We start from the raw sequence: 19,324 nt of genomic DNA on the forward strand, positions 1-19,324 counted from the left end.
ACCATTGCGAGGTGGACTCGAGAAACCCTAGGCGACAAACCCCGCAACATTCCACGAGAGTGTCAGGCGGCATTGCTTAGATTCAAATCTTGTGGGATTGCCATCTGCACGTGACATTTTTTGCTTGGGGGCCATCTTCAATCTTCTTCTCTATTAGACGCAATTTGCACAAGACTTCAATGGCCTTTTACTTAAATAGCGAGGGCCAATTGGGGAGGAAGTCAAGCTTGCGGGTGGAGGATAATCTCATGGGAAAGGGTATAGGTTCACGGGCAAGGGGGAAAGAAAGACTATGTGTGGACACTCTCTAAGGAGGGTAAGAGAAGAAGACCCCTTGAAATATTCCTTCTCTCTCTCTCTCATTGTCTCTCTTCCTCTCTCTCTCACATCCCCCCTCTCTCTCTCTCTCTCTCTCTCTCTCTGCTTATGCAGCATTAAGCCCTACTTTTCTTCCCATAGGGGCGGGGGGAGGAAGTGGAGTGGTGGTGGTGTCTCCACCACCTGTCCATTCTGCATAGCGGCGGGCAAGTTTGTAGGCTCATGCTCTCCCTCCTCGACTATCATCATCCTCTCCTTCATTAGCATCCTGATCTTCGTCATTAGCCACTTCTTCTTCTTCCTCGTCAACGTCATCGTCTTCCTTTCCCCCCCGCCACCTATTCAGTGATGACAGGGGGTAAAATAAAATTCAATTAAATCTATTAAAGGGGGGAGTGTTCCTATGGTCCACGAAGCGCAGGATTATTACATCCTCTCCCCCTTAAAGAACTTGAGATGTTCTCATCTCGAAAGAACTCAGGATTTCGTTTTGGAGCTTATGGGATAGGACCCATCACACATTCATTGCGACACTCTGACCACTCATAGGCATGCGGTCTTGTAAAACAATAACTTATTGTATTCGATATATTCGAGTCTAGATTACAAGAAATTTTTTTATTGTAGCTACATCTCATGAATATCTTCTAGGTTTTTCCTAAGTATCTGGTAGATTCTGAATCATTGAAGCTTGTACAACTTCATTCCTTATAAGTTCAAGTTCCCTTTGAGTCCCGTTGGGACAATTGATGTGGATATGTCCAATGTTGCGGCACTCGTCGGAGCATCATGTTTAAGGTGCTTTGGACATTCCCTTTTGGAAGGACCTAACTCCTTGCAATAGAAACAGCACGAAGCTTTATCACTTGTGGTCACAAAATTCTTGGTTGTCCGTGGCAGGATTTTCTTTTTTAGACCAAATTGCCCTAGGATCCTTTTAGCAGACTGAAGTGGTCCTTTAGTTCGGAAACTCTATTTTCGAATTGTCCTCTTTTTTTATCTGGAGTGAGATCCATGGACAATCGACTTTGCTTGAATTACCAAAGAATACTCCTAAGCTTCGACATTCTAGCAAGACCCGATCTAAATTAGTTCAAAAGAAAACAACTTGAGAGAAATTCATTGTAAGTTATAACTATCATTCCTTACTAAAGTATCTCTGATCACTTGTCATAAGTTCTAGGCGCAAAATCAAGGCAACTCATATTACTCGGGTTAGCTATAGTTACAAGGGTAGAGTTTATCCCAGTACAAGTTGTATTACATGTCGATAAAGTTTCTAGGATTTCTAATCATCCTGAAGAGGTGTAGTAGGTTCTAAGTCTTCGTCTTCATCTGACTCCTCTATATATCCATAAACTGCGCCTATGTAGCTTTGTTTACTTGGAGGCTCAATGTCCTCTGGCGGACTTAAGTCAAGGCAGTCTGCTTGGACGTGCCCTAGCTCATTGCAATGGAAGCATCGACGGATGGGACATCTCCTAAGGATGTGCCCTATCTCTCTGCACATGTGGCATCTCTTGTTCTAATCTCGAGAATCATCTCTATCAGAATTACCTGAGTTAAGTTCTTGCATGATTGGCTTTGCTCAGAGTAATGTATCTTGCAAGTCTATTGGATGTATTGCTTCAAGACGGTGGTTCAGAGAAGTGTTCAGGCCATGGCAAAACTTGGATACTTGTTGCGTGATATCCATAGGTGGCATGCATTTTAGTAGGGTTACAAACTTTGAGGAGTAAGCCTCCAAGGTTAATTCCAATAGCTTGAGCTTAAAGAATTCATTCATCCTCAAAGTCTGGCAGGTTGGCGGAAGGTATTGTCCACATATAACTTCTTTCAGCTGAGCCCAAGTGACAGCGGCTTTAGAAACACCTTGATCTTTGCACCATTGCTTCCATCATATCCGAGAGTGGCCAACTAACTTAAGTTTGGCTATCATTGCTTGATTGGTAAAGGCAATTCCCCCCGCAGCAGAGAAATAATCATTCATTGACTCAATCCATATCTCTACCTCCTGTTGCGACGTCTATCCCTTCTCCACCGAACTCGGGTGCCTTAACTTGCTTGAGAAGGAATTTCTTCTCTTGCATGTCAACATTCGTGGGTGCAGAAGGTGCCTGACAATCAAGCCATACCACTTCAGTTATTCTAATTAGGATATGTCTATGAACCATACATTAATCACACACATCATTACAAAGTTTCGCTCTGATACCAACTGTAATGTGCCCGCCTATTGGCTGTCCATACACATTTTTAGTAGTCCATCGACAGATGAATCTAAGTGACGCCACCCGACACTCCCATGGAATGTTACGGGGCTTGTCACCCAGGGTTTCTCGAGTCTGCCTCGCAACGGAACATTCGCAATCGAACCCACTAGGATCAACCTGAAACTTGGGTCCCTAATGGTTAAGGTCTCCTAACAAGATTCTAGCGTCGAGTCCTAGATATCTTACTTTGCGCAGACATACCCAAGCTGAAGTAGATCCATGGTGCACTTGGTTCAAAGAGAATGGGAAATGAGAGGGATGTGCTGCTAAACCGCTTTGCCTATAGGGCATACTCCCATTCCGGTCCCCTAAAACTGCATGAATTGGGTTCTAACGTACAATACCTAAGGATCGAACTACAGTAAAACTTGATGAGAAGCCTCCCAATTTTTTGGGGCCACATTGCCGTAGGACGGACCCATCAGGGGTTCCGTCCTCCCGCTTCCCTCAATAGGCATTCTTTAGTTATCTAATTAGGTCATATCACATTTATGTGTGACATTTAAAATCAACTTTCTTAATTAATCCCTTTACGAAACAGGGTTCGTTCACATAATTTACGGCACAAACATGAATATAGAGTAAGCAATCCTTTGACAAACAAATTTAAACATATTCCTTAACTTATATTCACGTTAAGCTTTATCTCCTACCCATACAGGAGAAATTATATTTCCCTCTGCCTTGTAGAAGTAACTAATCCAAATCACATGGCACCACAATTTCCATCCTTTATCTAGAATAGGATCTTCCAACGCCATAGACGTTGGGGCCATGGACATCCTCAACTCCGTTCCGGACTTGGCAAGGGGTGTCCAGAGCTCCACCTGATCCACAAGTTGCCTAGGAGTGAAACACCATTTCCTTGGTTGGCTTTTTCACCACTCAACCTTCGACCCATGAGTCGAGCAGTGCCCTTTTAGAGTTAATCCGCGGTGCAATCTTGGAGATGATCCACCCGTACAAAGAACCTTTCCTTAATTCAATCCTTTAAGAATCAAGCACAAACAAGGCATTCAACCCTAATAACATCTTTTGGAAAACATTCCTTTATTTCCATGGCAAATTGTCATCATGAACCCCTCATGTGCATTTACCATCAAACACAAGCACTTGGAATAATCTTCCAAATCACAATCTTACAATCAATTGAATGTAAAGAATTTAGGGTGTTGTTTGATGAACCAACAAAAACAATGGTTTTCTTTTCCAAACATTGCAAGAGTAGTCACAATAACCTTTCCATTGCATATTTGCTCTCCTCCCTTGGGATCTAAGGGATTCTATGCAAAATTTACTTAACACTCCCTCCCTTCGACTAGGGCACATGTCAAAGTTTCGAACACTGTACAAGACATAAGTTTTAATAATCGCTTACATTGATCAATAACCCGACCTTCTTCCCAACAAGTACAAAAGCATCGGTCTTTCCTTTGACTTAGGGTTTCCTAATCCTTGAGCTTTTCATTTGCCCTGGAGTTGTTGTTTGCATCTAGCCCAACCCTGAACAGGATTGATAAACATAGTAGCTATTGGATGGATCTCAAGGCATCTTAGTTTTAATCCTTATGATCGTTGTTTGTGTTAACTACACACATCATCAAGATCCCAATGATCTAGCAGTTCATGATATTAGTAGCAAGGGCTTGGGCAAAGATCTTAGAGTTTCGAGAATGAATTTTCTCTAGGCTAGATTACTTACCATGCAATCCATCAAGTGTGCAAGCTACAACATACTTTCAATGTGGTGAAATACATATCTATTATTTTCAAGAAAAGGAGAGTCGACAACACCTTGAAATTTTATATGCTATTTATGCTATGTAGTACGAATTTGTCGCATAGCATCTAGATGCAATTTACTTCTCTTGATACCTACGCTTTGCAAACTCCATCTTTTGAATATATGAGATGAAACCTATCCCTTTCGATGACCTATTCTCATGCGGCATAGTACGGGTCTAATGCATAAAATATTAATTTGGAAATACATTACTTATGATCGGTACTGTAATTGGATTGGCAGTGATGACCTCACCGAAGGCTTCGTTGCGTGTTGTGGGATTGCCCTCTGCGTGTGACATTTTCCGTTTAGGGGCCATCTTCTATCTTCTTCTCTATAAGTTGCGATTTGCACAAGACTTCAACGGCCTTTTGCTTAAATAGTGGGGGCCAATTGGGGAGGAAGTCAAGCTTGCGGGTGGAGGATAATCTCGCGGGAAAGGGTATAGGTTCGCAAGCAAGGGGGAAAGAAAGAACGCGTGTGGACACCCTCTAAGGAGGGGAAGAGAAGAAGACCCCTTGGAATATTCCTTCTCTCTCTCCCTCACCCTCTCTCTCTTTCTCTCTCTCTCTCCCTCTCTCTCTCTCTCTCTCTCTCTCTCTCTCTCTCTCTCTTTGCCTATGTAGCATTGAGTCCTCCTTTTCTTCCCATGGGGGGGCAAGGGGGAGGGGGGTTTTATAGTTGGAGAGGTGGGGTATTATTGGGGGGGGAGGGGGGGAGTAGTGGAGTGGTGGTGGCATCTCCACCACCTGTCCGTTTTGCATGATGGCGGCGGGAAAGTTTGTAGGCCTGTGGCCTCCCTCCTCGACTACACATTCATCATCGTGATCTTCATCATCAACCACTTCTTCTTCTTCCTTGTCAACGTCGTCATCTTCCTCCCCCCTGCCACCTATTTGGCGACGACAAGGGTGGAGGGTAAAAAAATTTCAATTAAATCTATTAAAGGGGAGTGTTCCTATGGCCCACCGAGTGGTGTACTACATTACTGACTTATGTTTTATTGAAGCTTCATTGAATACTTATGTTCTTGGATGTATTTATGATGCACTTACATTTCTCGAATGCTTTGATATATGTGTCTTTAGTTTTGTTTACTCACTTTGTATTCTAGATTCACTTTTAGTGGGACACTTGTACTTACTTGGTAGAGCTTGGTTCCTTAAGACAATGGGACTCTTGGTTTACGTATATGCTCTCTTGTATGCTGTTGGACATAGCTACTTCAACTTGTGGGATGATTTGATTCCGTATGCTTTGGACACTTACACTTACCTCTATCAGTAGTTTGTTAGTGATGTATACATGTATATTGGTTATGTACTGAGCATCAGTGCTCTTTACTCAATTAGTTGTGCATTTGGCAAGTCTCTGCAGTTGCTCTTGAGATCTTCTACATGCATGAGGTATATGCTTATAGGATGTATGGTTTGTTGACACTTTGAGTTCGTGGTAGTCTTTGGTACCAATGGTCTATGCTCATTCACTGTTAGTTTCATTCTTTATATCCCGATTGCTACTCAGATATCATTAACAGTGGGAGCTTGCTTTCTTGGCTATTTGCCTATGGTTGGATTGACATATACTTATGTCTTTATTTCAGCATTTCTATAATTATAGTTTTCAACATCTTTTGAAGAGTAGACTATTTATTTTGACACTCTTTTGATTGCAGTTTGTGGACAGCTATACCTTCACTTGTTCACACCCTTTCGCATTAGTTTTGGGGCTACTTGCTGAATTTACAATAGCCTATACTCTTATCATTTGCAAACATTTGCAGTCATTATAGTAAGTTCATCAGCCAATAGTTTTATTTTCAATATTGAAAAGCTTTATAGCAATGACTTCTAATATTAGAAGACATAGATATGGCAAATCTTGATGCAGAAGAGGCAGGTTTAACCATTAAAGTTAGAGGGCATAAAGCCCAAGCTTTATGATGCAAAGGATTGGGCAGAACTTGATGAGCTATGCAAGTTCACTATCATTTTGTCATTATCAAAGCAAGTGTATTTTAATGTCATTGACATAGAGGATAGTGCTTATGCATTATGGAAAAAGTTTTGTTTCTTTATGATAAGCAAAGTCCTACATCTCAGTTCTACTAGCTAAAGAAGCATGTGGACCTTTGCATGAAGAAGGATATGACTATGTCTATTTATTTGAATGAGTTTCATTCCATTTTCAACCAACTTGTCTCGTAGGGCATTTGGTTTGAAGATAATATCAAGTCTTTGTTCTTGCTTATTACACTGTTTGAGTCATGGGATACCTTTCATACATTATAAGTGCTAGTCCTTGTGAGGATGGTTTTAAATGTAATCATGTGGAGAGTGCTCTACTGACAGAAGAGGTAAACATGAAGAACATTGATATAGCCCGCACTTCTCGTGCATTGAATGTTATAGGCATAAATTGTGGTAATGGCAATAATAACCATGGTAGAGACTTACAACCCAACAGGGGCAAATCTCAGTCTCGTGGGGAATCTCACAAGGTCATACTAGGTCACATTGCCATAAAATGTACAATGATAGAGGTACAATGAGAAAGATAAGGGAAAAGCACATGATAATGCAAAGTCTAATAATCATAGTATTGTCTCTATTAAGTTCGGTGTGAAGATTGAAGAGATAAAGATAGTGCAGCTTGAGTATGATGATAACTATATCTTAATTGCTTCATATCTTGATACTACTTAGTTGACGTATGCTTCTTCTACTTACTCTCACTATTGGCTCCTTGATTTAGGGGCTTCTTTCCATGTTATCTCTCATTGGGATTGGTTTCATACCTATCATAGAATCGCAGGTTTTATGAGATTGGAAAATGACATTGCATTGGCTATTGCTAGCATTAGGGACGTTAGACTATAGTTTAATATAGGTAGCTCATTTGTTTTTCATAATGTATGCCATGTAGCTACTCTCTATTGGACAATTGGATGATACAGGATGTCATGTCTCTTTTGGTGATTCTGCATGGAAGATTACATGTGGTTACCTTGTTCTTACTCAAGGTGCCAAGGCTGGTAGACTCTATTCTTTGTTTGTCTTTGGGTTTGTTGACCATGTATTAGCTGTGATCGATTGACCACATGTATCTTTATGGCATTGTCATCTTGAGCTTATGTCTTTAAAAGGAATAAAAGTATTTACTCATTTGTAGTATCTTCCACCTCTTCATTACTCACATTTTGATTCATGTGATCATTGTTCTTATGGTAGGCATACATGTAACGCTCGTAAAAAATTGGCTCTATGCGTATGGGTGATCCTTTAGCTCTTGTGCATTCTGACATATGTGGTCCCATACCTTGTTAGACTCATTGGGTGGCACAAAGTACTTTGTGACATTTATTGATGATTATTCACATAAGGTATGGGCTTATCTTATTAGTTGAAATTTGATATTCTAGCTCCATTTCAGCACTTTTGTTACTCTTGTTAAGAACTAGTCTAGGTACAGGTTGAAAGACCTAAGGTATAATGATGGGAGTGAATATGTCTCTAATGCATTTGAGTAGTTTTGCAATGAATGGGATAAGTGCAAGCTGACCACCCCATACACCTCTCCCCAGAATGGTATTGTAGAGCGCATGAACATGACTACTCAAGAAAGAGTTCGTAATATGCTTAGTTAAGCAGACTTATTGTAGTGCTTTTGGGTTGAGATAGTTACTACTATCGTGTATCTCATTAATAGATTCCCATGCACTGCTCTTGGTTTTTAGGTTACACAGGAGGTATGGTTTGAAAACCTTTGTGATATGCTCATTTCAGGGTCTTTGGATGTGAAGCTTTCTGCCATGTTCCCACGATAAGTGCAACAAGTTGGATCCAAAGTTTATCAAATGCAACTTTCTTGGATATGGTGATGTAGGTGAGATGGGCTATCCGCCTTTGGGATCTGCAAGCTTAGAAGGAATGCTACCATAAGTTTGATGCTTTTATGCATTCACAAGGGTATTCTCATTGTGATATGCAACAATGTTTATACACGAAGAATGCCCGTAATGGTAGCTTTATTATTTTGGTGCTTTATGCTGATGATATGGTTATAGTTGGGATTGCTCATGTTGAGTTCGATGCTCTAAAGACTTAGCTCAAGATGAGATTTGAGATGAAGGACATGGGACATTCCTCATATAAACTTGGTATGCGCATTACACGCAATCATTCTTTGGGACTTTTCTACTTGTCTCAGAAGGAGTACATCCATAGAGTACTTGAGCAATTCTGTATGCAAGACAGTAAGCCTATTGGCCGTCCCCCTTCACCTTCTAATGTGAAGGTTAGTTAGGCTGATTGTCCATACTTAGATGATGAGAGGGCCAAGATGGCCAAGGTTCTGTATGCATCTGTAGTGGATAGTTTGATGCATGCTATGATAGCCACTTGTCTTGACATAGCATTTGCAATGGGAGTTGTGGTGTGCTATATGACTACACTTGGCAGGCAACATTGGGATGGTGTGAAGGGTATCATGAGATACCTAAAAGGCACAACAAGTATATGCTTTTGCTATGGTAGCCAGGATATAAAAGTCGTAGGTTACATTGACTTCGATTATGTAGGATATGTAAATAGTAGGAAGTTTACCTCAGGGTATGTCTTTACCTATGCTAGAGATGCTATCTCTTTGATGTCTAGGGTGTAGAAATGCACGGCCTTGTCTACTATCGAGGTTGACTACATTGTAACCATTGAGGCTTGCAAGGAGCTCGTATGGTTAGGCCGTCTGGTTGTAGATCTTGGTATGACTATGACTCCTACACTGCATTTAGATTTGATGAGTGCCAATTACTTGGCTTGTAATTCGGTCTTCCATGCGAAGACAAATCACATTGAGTTGTACTATCACTTCATTAAAGAGGTGGTAGAGGACAAGATTAAGATTGTCAAGATAACAAGTGGCTAGCAATTTTAACACCTATAATACACATCAATATTACTAGTTCTAATTGGGTATTGTTGTCTCTTCACTTAAGTCTCCTAGTGGAACGATTTGCCTTCCTTAGGAGGTTGATGGTTGTAGGATGAGATGACGTCTTTCCTCATCCTATTGTACTCTACGCACATATTGTACTTTTCTCCTTTTCTTTTACTCCTCACTAAGGCACATTCACATTTAAGTGGGAGGTTATTGGGAGTTAAAGGTCGCCTATGCCTAAATGCCTACATTTATTGTTTATAGATATGCACATTTGTATACTGTAGGTGGCAGGTACCCATTAGTGTCACTTTATTCTTTATTCTTTAAGTGACAAATAGAAATAGCGAAAATCGATCGCAGATTGTGACTGTTAGAGTTCCCACACATTGGTCTCTTTTATTTTTGCTTGAACCTCTGTAGCTCTTGTACTCTTCTTGCTTCCGTTCATGCTTCAACCTTTCGCTTACACACACAGAGAGAGAGAGAGAGAGAGAGAGAGAGAGAGAGAGAGAGAGAGAGAGAAAATAAGAAGAAGAAGAAGAAGAATGGTTTCTGGTTTTTTTTGGGGGAAGGGGGCTAAAGTAAGATATTCAGATAGGAGACAGCGATATTACTATTTTTCATTTTAACAGGCAACGGTTATAATGGCAACAAGTATGAAAATTTAAATAACGATTGTTTGGCCTGGTGGGGATAGCTCGAAAGTGAGGGCGATGGCTCTTCCGTTGGGTGGTCCATCAGGATTCACCCCCACTCCGGGATGGAGCAGGCATGTGCGGGATATCGCTGTCGCCAAGCATCTGTAAGCTCACTCCCCAAGGGATTATCCAAGTTTCCTCTTGTTTCTGTAGCTTTGCTTGTCGCATGTCAAATTCTCACTGACCTCCCAGTAACTAAATTCACAACCAACAAAGAAGCCTTGCCCGCATCATCAGAAAATTTGTGAGGTGGAACGTGATAATGTAGACACATCGCCTCATGGCAAGATGTTTCCTTGTGGTCAGGTCATTGAGAAGAGCCTTGTTTAATCATTAAGGCGTGCAACAAGCATTGCCCATAAAGGTAATATAATGTTTTGGACATTGCTTCTATCTCTATAGACTCACTTAAAAGCTTGTTTCGAATTTATGAGGACCCAAGGTCATTTATGAGTAGTGCAAAGTGGTGTGTCACATTGAGTCTGGAGAACCACTTGAAGGAATAAGCAGTCCATTGAGTCCCCTCTATTCAGCCTGGGTCAGTCAACATCTCCAGCTGTACATCAAACAATTAGAGTGCTTTAGCACTAGGTGGTAACCGTATCGTGCCTTCCAAGCCCAGGCATGTAGTGGTCTGATTCCACTTCTCCAGAGAGTAGGTAGGGGTGGGTACCATTCAGCTGGTATTTGTATCTTTAGAGGACAACTCGGATGACCTCCTCACAAAGGCAATCAATTGGTATCGCTTGAGTGCTTGTGTGATGGCCCATCTCCCCTCCGGCATCAACATGAGGGAGTGGGGCTTGGATTTTTTTCCACCTTTGGCATTTTCACATGGTAGGAGAGATTTCTTCTTCTTTTTGTATATTCAGAGATCGGTTTGTCATTGTGTATAGCTCTTATGATATCTCTTTTCATTTGTGCATTCATGTTTATTGTAAAATGACACTTGGGATAAGTGAACAATTCCCCACAAGGGCATTGCTCAAGTGGCACCTCTGCTGCACTAGCATTGTGTTCCCACCTTGCATTACCCCTTGCATTTGCATTGTGTTTGTGTACCTTGAGACCTTGGCATGGTGTAAACCCATTTGGCCAGCCTTCCAAGTGAAAACATGTGTATTATGCAGCATGCTTCCCCTTTTACCTCATCAAGCATGTGGGCACATTGCTCACAACAGATCTTGGACAGGTCAGTGGTCACTATGTAGCATTCATTTCTCACCTCACTGATCTTCTACACCAACACTCTTGGGGACTAGCTTTGCACTGTGGTTCTCTTCATCAGAGCTCTATGTCTTTATATTCAAGCAAAGGAAAAATACTCTTGAATCGCTCAAAAGAAGATATCCACTGTCTTTGTGATCCTAATAGGCCATTGGGTACTCCATGACACCCATGGTCTAATGCTAATCTCAAATTATGGGCTAATTTCTTTTGGTTTTTCTATCACTTCAAAAAGATTTTAAACTTATTAAGCTTATGAAATTTGAGAGCTAAACAAGTCCTGTGGAAGGGATTTGGTGTCAAAACACTCTTTCCACCCTAAACTATCCCCTGTACCCTTGCGTTTGCCATCAGCATCCCCTTCCATCTCAGCTTGCTTTGTTTTGATATCCAGCCTCATTAGTGCTTAAGCTTACGAACGTAAGGTACCATTGTCTCTGCTGTATTACTTTAGGCTGTGAGACACTTCTTCAGATGTTTGCACAACCAGTTCCCACAATTTTCTTCAACCATCCCATGAGACTTCTGATACCTGGCAGATTCATGTGTCTTGCATGCCTACTAATTTTTGAAAAAATGATGGTGGTGCCTATTATACTTTTGGCTGCCACAATCTGGTTAATGATATGTCCTCAATGCTTTCATAGGGTTGTAAAGCTTCCCAATCACCGACAAAGCAGGCATTGCTGTCTAACCAGTTCAAAACATCCAAAACTATTTTCACAATTTTTGGCACTCCTTGAAGTGATGGATACATGATAACTTTTTGCTTGCATTTTACTGCACCTGAAGGCAATATTGAAATTTTCTTTTGCATGAAGCAATAAATAGCAATTAATCAGCTCTAAGGTTTTAAGCAAAGGCTCATTTGTACTGCTGCATCTTGGTTTTGTCATTGACCTGTCTTCTTTCTATTATGGTGGTGACGAAGGCACAATGTTGAGTGCATGATGAATTATTTGACCATTTATATAGGAATGCTTCTGAAAGCCAGCTGAGGAGTGGATTACCTCCTATTCGCTGCCAAGGGTGGTTTGATTTCAATTCTGATTTATCAAAGCAAACTGAGCCTCAACTGAACATTGGTGACGTTCAAATAGTCTCAAACTTAAAAGATTTAGGATGTGGAGATTTGACCTCAAAGCCAAAGAGTATACATTTCCGTGGCTGCATTAACGAGTCGTACACTTTTAATTGCACCGGGGGCAAATTCTTTGTGAAAATCAACAGGTATGGTGCTTCACTTGATGTTGAAGTTATGGTAATCTAAGGGTTCCATGCATTGTCCTTGAGAATAGAAGATCCTAATTCTGGCTTTATGGATGTGACACTTGGGTTGCCAGAGAAACCAAGTTTCTTTGAGAAGGGCTGGGGGAAAGGCTGATACATGTGGCCTTTTCTTTATATTCTTCTCTTTCTTTGCAATATGTGCCCAAGTTTGGCTTGACCAGTCCATCTGAAGTTTTATGTCTTGATCAACATCAATTCCACAAGAACTAGGTCGAATGAAAGCTGCTATTTTCTCTTAGATGCACAAGCAAGGATTGGTAGCTGGCTTCAATAACATAATTTGATACAGGCATACTGATGCATGGATGTACACTCTTGTTTTGGTAACATCATTGTTTTTGAACTTGGAGTGTACACAATAGAGTTCCCTCAATGTGAGGGATCCCCTCATGACAGAAGATCAAAAACAGTGAAAAATCAAATCTGGATGAAGCTGATCTGTCAATTGCAACCAAACGTAATCATGGAAGGATTGCCACAAAGATTGTCAAAAAGGAAGAGTACTGTCAAGATGCGAATCTCCAGAAAATCCTATGCTTAGACCAATCAAAATGAGCAATATTGTGTCCATACATGAAACACACAAATTTTCCAATTGTGTCATATTTGCCAAATAACCAGCGGTATTTAAACCACTCCAAAGTACATTCAACATACTCTCTGCATAGACCAGCCCAGCCAAAATAAGTGGAGGTTAAAAACATTATAACTTTAGAACTGAAACACACAAATTTTCCAATTGTGTCATATTTGCCAAATAACCAGCGGTATTTAAACCACTCCAAAGTATATTCAACATACTCTCTGCATAGACCAGCCCAGCCAAAATAAGTGGAGGTTAAAATATTATAACTTTAGAACTGCAGGGTTTTAACATTTGCCAGTGCCAAACTCATGTTGTTTATATGCAGATTCAAGTGAAGAAGGTGCCTGACTGTAAGTCTCTAGTCTCCAAAAAGGCGTAACCCAAAAGAGAGAAGAGAAACCAAAGGGGAAAAAGATCCTCCTACCCATATATTACAACAATAATTATGATGAAATACAAGGGTCAAGGCTGCCAACAACAAACCCTTGCTGTGCACCAGCTCATATGTGCTCCTACAGCTCCTGCACTCAATACCTATTGTCTTGTCTAGGATAGATTGCCATTTAGTCTCTTGTAGTCCTGAACTACACATATTTAAAACCTCTGGTCACAAACCTCTAAAGCCTCCAGTCACAAACCACTATCTCAACACTAGTAGCTGTGAACACCTGCCAAGAAAGTTGATGAAGAGTGATGATTCTTGAAGGTGAGGAGGTTGCTTCAAATAGGCCAACAAAACAGTCCTGATTATTCTGCCACTTGTCCAACTAGTCCAACCAATTTGACCAGTGCACCAGTTTGTTGACCAGTTTGTCCTGCATGTTGGCCACATTTTTATTCTGCCTAATCATTGGCCTTGTCCTTGGTCCTGAGTGATGGGTGACCACTTTGATATCTGTGGCACCCAAGTCCATTTCATTCTCCTCTACTAGCACTGTGGCTGTCCTCATCTAATGCACAATATTTTTGGTGCCAACAAGCCTGCCATTTTCAGTTGCCATTTGCCACATTTTGTGCCCCACTTCCATAGACCAGTAGCAAGTAGGGGCTGTTTGTTGCAGCCTTGTATTCAGCTTTCATTCTCTGATCAATGCAAATTCACTTCTTCATTCTCTGTATTAGTTCTGTCTCTCTCTTTCCTTCTCTCTTTGTGTTCACGATCTACTTCCATTGTGCACTTTCACACTATCTTGTTGGGGAGAGAGAGAGAGAGAGAGAGAGAGAGAGAGAGAGAGAGAGAGAATACAAGTTCCACACTCAAAATATGCAAGTACTAGAATGATAGAATGAAAGTACAATAGGTCTTAAGTAAGTTAGACATATCCCTAACTCAACTGGAGTTAATTTAACTCTAGATTCTAGTGTCACTACTTTTGAAGTCCTAGACACACTATACTTTGACACTTTAATAAGTGTCCACACCACACAAATCACATTGGACAGTATCTAGAATTGGCAAATTCTAACATGGCACTTACAGGTCTAAACATGGTGTAGAATTGGATAGTTTAGGTTCAAAGATTGGCTTTTAGAATTTTTGGTTCTAAATCTATTATAGCATTGAAGTACTCATCTCAATGTGGGGATTGAAGGCTTCATTTTGAACCAAAAAGCTTGGCAATTGGAGTTATTAGCTTAAGTTATAGCCCTCTTACTAACAAGGGGTATTGCAGGACTACACCAATAGGACAGGTCATAAAGGCAAAACGAAGGTCTAGGAGGAGTATGCATAGCAAATTGGAGATTCTATGTTGGAAAATACACCTCAAGGAAGCCATGAAGACATTCAAATACAAGGATGAACATGAAACTAGACATGCTTTTGGGCATGTAGAATTGCTCTCAAGAATGGAACAGATGGTGATATGAAGTTGCCAAACAAAGTCTTATGTTAATAAACTTGTGGAGTCCAATGCTCAAATGAAGGCTTCAATTGATAAGCTTGTGAAATCTCACACCCAAATGGGGGATAAGGAGAATAGAGACGATGCTCAGCCAAGTAATGATGCAAGAGTTCCACTTCAGCCCGTTAATTCCAATTGCCAAGGCCAAGGTATTATTGGACGGAGAGTTATACCCAATAGTCAATTTGAGGTGGGAGAGACTTCGCAAAGAAATGAGGACTATATGGGTAATATCAATGGGGGTAATTTTCAAGCGCATAGACTAAATTTCCAATTGCTAAGAGATCCTTTGCCCATGGGTAGATGCCAATAAAGCTCTCAGCTGCCTTATGGAAGGGTATCATTTGATTTTGGGGGCAAAAAGATTGTGTCGGTAAAATATAATGGGTAGTTGTCTTTACCTTCCGACCTTGAGGAGTGGATTGCAAAGTTGGAATTATACTTTGCTATATTCCCTATGAGCGACAATTAGAAAATTCACTTTGCCACTTTGCATTTGGAAGGGTTTGCCTATACTTGGTGATGGTACATCAAAAGAGAGAACCAACTAGTGGAATCTTGGGAAACATTCAAGATGCTTATGGCTGAAGTTTTTGTATCCCGGGTTGAGAAAGAGAAGCTAGCTAGGAGGTGGTATGGACTAGAGCAAAGTGGTCTTACCATAAGAGAATACACCAATCAATTTCTTGATACATAGAAAGCATAAGCGATGATGCAAAGCTCTATAAGTACATGTATGGCTTAGAGCCTTCTTTATTAGTTGATCTTATGGCCTAAAACCCCATTACTCTTTTCAAGGATATTGAGTTTGTAGAAAGATTGCTCTTGCTTCCTCTCATCAAGCCCCATGGGCTGTTGTGAGCTTGTGCAGAGTGGGAGATTCACACTTGGCGCATCATCAACAATCAAATTTCAGCTTTTCTAAATTCCAAGGTGTTTACTAACCATGCACACCACTTTTGATTTTATTTAAATTTTAAGAAATTTGCATAAATTGTACTAATGTTGGGCTATTATGGATAAATTTTTCGCATATGGAGCAATTTGGGTCCTGAATTGTCCCCTTGTTGATTGCCCCAAATCGCTCCCAATGTCCCAAATTGGAAGATTGCCTCAAATTGCCCCTATTACCCCAAATTGTCCAATTGCCCCAAATTTAAAGTGTCTATAATTGCGGCCTGAATTGCCCCCAAATGTGGGGCATTTTGGATTTGAAATTGTCCCCAAATTTGGTGCATTTCGAATCTGTCTTTGCCCCAAATTTGGGGGTGATTCAGTAGGGATTCACAGCTCAAATGCGGTTGCAATGTCCCCAAAATTTTGGGCAACTTGTGACAATTTGGGGCATTTAAAGCATCTATGATTCATGTTGCAATCTCCCCCAAATTTGGGGTATTTTGCATTAGGCGTTGCCCCAAATTTAGGGCTTTTTCAGCAAGGATTGGGGCCCAAATTTGGCTGCAATGTCCCCAAATTTGGGGCATTCGGGTCCAGGGATCTGAAAGTGCCCCCAAATTTGGGGCATTTTGAATCAATCATTGCTCCAAATTTGGGAGCTGAAAATTTGGGGCATTTTCAGCAACAAAATGCAGGCTGGAATGTCCTAGAGTGACATTGATAGATGGATGGAGTGACACATGCCAAAGGTGTTGAGCTAAAAATGCATTAGCTTGACTTAAACAGCCCAAAACACGCTTAATTAATGAAGAAACATCTTATTTTAAAAAGAAACGAGATCCTAGAGATTTATGTGTCCCACATGCAAAACCCTAATTTGGGTGCGCTAAACTTTATATAAATAGACATGCAGCCCTCCACTCTACCTCAATCTCATTTTTGTAGGTTTTAGGAGCTATATCTCTGTTGCCCATACCCCGTTTGCGGAGGATATTGTGGTAAAAGCTTCCCCCAGCTACCATTTGCCACCTAATTCTAGCCTTTACCACATGTTTGCAGCTATTGCTTGGTACCTTGGAGCTGTTGCCTACAGTTTGCTATTGCGTTTGATGCTGACGTCAGTATTTGGTGCTGTCGCCATCAGCCTAGAATTGTCGCCCTGATCTTCTCTCTCCTTTGATTGCTGCATTTTCAGTTTCTAACTGCCAATCTGATATTCTCTCGCCCCTGTTTGCTGCATTTGCACCTAACAGTTGTCGTTCAATTTTTCTCTCTTCTCAGGTATTTACGTTTTTTCGACTTTCTCCCTCTTGCATTGCCGTCTGCATCACTTCCAGCCTTCCTTGACTGAGTTTGTTGGTGCTTGAAACTCGGAGGCTGCCTTTGCTATGATTCGGGATCCGTTTGGAGTATGACACGCTCTACAATTCATAACCTCTGCCTTGATCCCAGAGATATGAGAGTTTGAGGTTCAGCGTTCACTGCATAGTGTGTTTGCTGCATGAGCAATGTATATTGATTATTCATTTACTTTATTTTTCATTGTGTTCATTGTCTTTGAGTTATCCTAACCCTAATCCTTACTGTATTTTGAGTTTATTAGTTTGTGCTTTCTTGTATGATTGGTTTTATGCTTTTTGCGTTTAGAGCATTTCTTCACATGGTACCATTGGCCTTTGATCAGAAAGCTCATTTGTGAAAGCAGGAATAGCAGAAGTGTCAGTGTCAACTTGCTACTGCTTGATCTAATATGGCCGGAGAGCCATCGGACCACCATGGAGTCCACAGACCATATCAAATTTCTGCTGCTGAGTATGATCTCATCCTTATACATATAGGGCTGAGCAGATTGAAAGTAAGCTTGAGTTTTCTCCCTTAGATTCGGTGCACAGAACTAATGATCTTGCAGGACCTTTGAAATCTCCACTACGGACCGGCCATCCACAAGTGGAATTTGGCTCGGATTACACATCACTTCCACATTACTTCTTTTCTCCGGTGCCAAGTATGAACCCTATTATTTCAGATTCTATGCCAGTTGATTCTGTATTTTCTGTTGGATCGGGAGATGCTTATCAAGAAGGGACTCTTCAAAACAAGCTTCGGTTTGTGAGTAATGAGGAAGATAGATATTTCTTTATGAACTTAAAACTAGACAAGAAGCTAAAGGAAGAATTTGTAAGTATCCTTTCCTTTCTTTTCCTTGAAATGATTTTATTTCTCATGGTCAATATGGAGTAGGTGCATCTTCATCTAGTGCATTTAATGAACAAAAGGAACCAATCATGTTTCCCATAGCAACATCCATAAAAAATTCATTTGGGCTCCCAGCCATCCCTTTCTCATCTTCAGCTACACCTTTCTTTCTGCTTCCATTAAGTGCACCGCATTATGGTGTGGGGGTTTTACACATTTAGGCATAGCCTTTAAGACCTCTACATATCCGTTTTCGGATGATGGACCGGTGATGGAGGCTCGATCTCGCATATACATACTGTCGGGTTATCCCTTTGGGAGTGCATCCCAAACAAACTTGTTTAGGCTCATTCATGTAGATCTTTGTGGTCTCACATCCACTATCGCCTTAAATGTTGCACTATACTTCTTTTTGATCGTGGATGATTTCTCTCGATACATGTGGTGTACTTCCTCAAGCACAAGTCCGATGCTTACACTTATTTCAGTGCTTGGATACTGTTGCAGACTGGTTATTGTTTAGGTACTATGAAGAGTCATTTTGGTGGCGAGTTTACCTCCCACGAGTTTTTAGAGTTTCTATAGGAGCAGGGCATTGCACGTCAGTTCACCTCTACCAACTCCCGTGCACAAAATAGAGTTATAGAGTATAGGAACCAGATTGTCTTGAATATGACACGCTCTATGTTGTCCATAGTAGAGCTCCCTGAGCGCCTTTGGGTCGAGGCTGTTAACACATCAGTGTATCATCCTCAACCTATGCTTGACTATAGCAGTCTCTTAAAAGACTTTGTACGAGGCATTCTTTGGCTCTCGGAGAGTTTTCGTAGTTGTGCTTATGTGCATACTCCTGATAATAAGATAGGAAAGCTCATCCCTCGAGCTGATCTCTTAATTTTGTAGGCTATTCTTCTGAAGCAAAAGCCTATTGTTGTTCGATTCTCAGACGAATAAGGTGATTGTTAAGAGAGATGTCGTCTTTGATAAGAGGGACATAGTACAATCCTCTACATTGGACTCTTTATTCTCTCCTTTGCTCACATCATTTGAGATCATCCCTACTAATCCAGGACTACTACCCACTGTTGATCTTCTTGTAGATACTTCAGCTCCTAGGCCTCTTCGCCGTGAGACCCGTTACCTCATTGATACTAGTAGACCATGCAGGATTCAAGGATCCTTCCCCTAGATTTCACTCTGGAAGGCCTTAGAAG

At 40.9% G+C, this 19,324-nt stretch overlaps 1 protein-coding gene across 6 annotated transcripts in view; it reads left to right on the forward strand.

Moving 5' to 3' along the window:
* The first annotated feature begins 9,844 nt into the window (after positions 1-9,844).
* Positions 9,845-19,324, forward strand: part of LOC148019996 (uncharacterized) — a 94,326-nt gene continuing 84,846 nt past the window's right edge. For 3 of the 6 annotated variants that reach the window (XM_087700872.1, XM_087700870.1, XM_087700869.1), the window contains exons 1-2: positions 9,845-10,114; positions 12,213-12,467. In XM_087700872.1, coding sequence (XP_087556998.1) covers positions 10,026-10,114; positions 12,213-12,467 — 344 coding nt within the window. In that variant the 5' untranslated portion in view covers positions 9,845-10,025. The remainder of the gene's footprint in view (positions 10,115-12,212; positions 12,468-19,324) is intronic. The other 3 variants (XM_087700873.1, XM_087700871.1, XM_087700868.1) reach the window with 2 other exon arrangements.

The sequence above is a fragment of the Lygodium microphyllum genome, chromosome 19 (genome assembly GCF_053477565.2).
Source record: "Lygodium microphyllum isolate KBCC chromosome 19, Lygodium_microphyllum_v1.1.10, whole genome shotgun sequence".
In the NCBI taxonomy this organism is placed as follows: domain Eukaryota; kingdom Viridiplantae; phylum Streptophyta; class Polypodiopsida; order Schizaeales; family Lygodiaceae; genus Lygodium; species Lygodium microphyllum.